Source organism: Oncorhynchus mykiss, chromosome 19, assembly GCF_013265735.2.
Source record: "Oncorhynchus mykiss isolate Arlee chromosome 19, USDA_OmykA_1.1, whole genome shotgun sequence".
Classification (NCBI taxonomy): domain Eukaryota; kingdom Metazoa; phylum Chordata; class Actinopteri; order Salmoniformes; family Salmonidae; genus Oncorhynchus; species Oncorhynchus mykiss.
Window position 1 is genome coordinate 53,608,754 of NC_048583.1, and position 1,919 is coordinate 53,610,672.

Genomic DNA, 1,919 nt, shown 5'->3' on the forward strand with positions numbered 1-1,919 from the left:
ATAGGAGAGGAGAGGAGAAGAGAAGAGAAGAGGAGAAGAGAGTAGAAGGGAAGAGAGGAGAAGAGAAGAGAAGAGAAGAGAGGAGAGGAAGCGCAGAGGAGAGGAGAGGAGAGGAGAGGAGAGGAGAGGAGAAGAGAAGAGAAGAGAAGAGAAGAGAAGAGAGGAGAGGAGAGGAGGCGCAGAGGAGAGGAGAGGAGAGGAGAGGAGAGGAGAGGAGAGGAGAAGAGAAGAGAAGAGAAGAGAAGAGAGGAGAGGAGAGGAGGCGCAGAGGAGAGGAGAGGAGGCGCAGAGGAGAGTGGAGGAGAGGAGAGGAGAAGAGAAGAGAAGAGAAGAGAGGAAAGGAGAGGAGAGGAGGCGCAGAGGAGAGTGGAGGAGAGGAGAGGAGAGGAGAAGAGAGGAGAAGAGAAGAGAAGAGAAGAGAGGAAATGAGAGGAGAGGAGGCACAGAGGAGAGGAGAGGAGAGGAGAGGAGAAGAGAAGAGAAGAGAAGAGAAGAGAAGAGAAGAGAGGAGAGGAGAGGAAGCACAGAGGAGAAGAGAAGAGAAGAGAAGAGAAGAGAGGAGAGGAGAGGAGAGGAGAAGAGAGGAAAAGAGAAGAGAAGAGAAGAGAAGAGAGGAGAGGAGAGGAGAGGAGAGGAGAAGAGAAGAGAAGAGAAGAGAGGAAAGAGAGGAGAGGAGGCGCAGAGGAGAGGAGAGGAGAGGAGAGGAGAGGAGAAGAGAAGAGAAGAGAAGAGAGGAGAGGAGAGGAAGCGCAAAGGATAGGAGAGGAGAGGAGAGGAGAAGAGAAGAGAAGAGAAGAGAAGAGAAGAGAAGAGAGGAGAGGAGAGGAGAGGAGAAGAGAAGAGAAGAGAGGAGAGGAGGCGCAGAGGAGAGGAGAGGAGAGGTGGTGCAGAGGAGAGGCGGCGCAGAGGAGAGGAGAGGAGAGGAGAAGAGAGGAGAGGAGAGGAGAGGAGAGGAGGAGAGGAGAGGAGAGGAGAGGAGAGGAGAGGAGAGGAGGAAAACACTGTTCCGGGACCACTGTTTAGGTTTATTTTGATTTTTCTTAACCTGGAATGTTGAGCCACATTTGTCCGCTTTGTCGACGGCGATAGGAAGGAGGAGATAGATGTAGCTCACTGTAAACATCAGAAACCTTATGTTTGCACTGCAGTTGTGGAGCTGTAGTTTTTGAGGGGCTTTGTACAAAGGTTGCCCTTGGTACGCCTGTACTGTCCAGTGTATAGTGGTGTTTCATTGCCATTGTTTATAACCACATTACTGTGTTATTATTATGATATAAGTGTTTCTGCATTCGTATAATGGACCCCTGAAGCTATGACAACTCATCTGACCTCAATCTTTAGGTTGACATGACCTGACATACTGCAGTACGCATAACTGTTACTCTGTCCCAATATGCCTCCCTAATAATGGAGGGATCTTTTCCAAGGCGGTACGGTACTGCACCAAATAATCACATTCACCCTCCTCGCCAGAAAATACATTCCTACCTAATCACACCAACGTTTCCCTGGAATTGGTGGTTCAACTTGATGTGTTTTTAGTGCACATCTCAAGGTAGTTCGGCTCATTAAATTAGTCCCTAGACCTCTAGTACTGTCCATCAACTTAAACTGTTTCCATTTAAGGACCTCCTTTTTAAGATTTATTGTCCTCCTTTCAAACATGTTGATCATTTCCTGTTATGTTTGACTGTTTTACGAGGATGTACCTGCAACCTGACAGAATTGAACCCTCCTTTTATTAGAATCTCATAAAATGGCAGTAAATATTTTTCTTTGGTCTGCACACCAAAGAGATTTCTGTAAACCACTCTGTACCATGCTGGGGAAAGATTGACATTAATTTGAAGGACTCCCACATTCGCATAGCTCAAATAGCCAAACCCATATGCAATGCTGTCTTGCCAAGGTGTGTACCA

The 1,919-nt window shown here is 47.5% G+C and overlaps 1 protein-coding gene across 1 annotated transcript in view; it reads left to right on the forward strand.

The window, feature by feature from the left end:
• LOC118941378 (trichohyalin-like) overlaps positions 1-797 on the forward strand; it is a gene marked incomplete at both ends in the record, with an annotated part of 2,218 nt that extends 1,421 nt beyond the window's left edge. The window contains 3 exon segments of the mRNA XM_036953848.1: positions 1-41; positions 310-366; positions 480-797. The exon segment at positions 1-41 is cut by the window's left edge and continues 465 nt beyond it. Of these exon segments, the coding sequence (XP_036809743.1) occupies positions 1-41; positions 310-366; positions 480-797 (416 nt within the window).
• Positions 798-1,919: the final 1,122 nt, after the last annotated feature.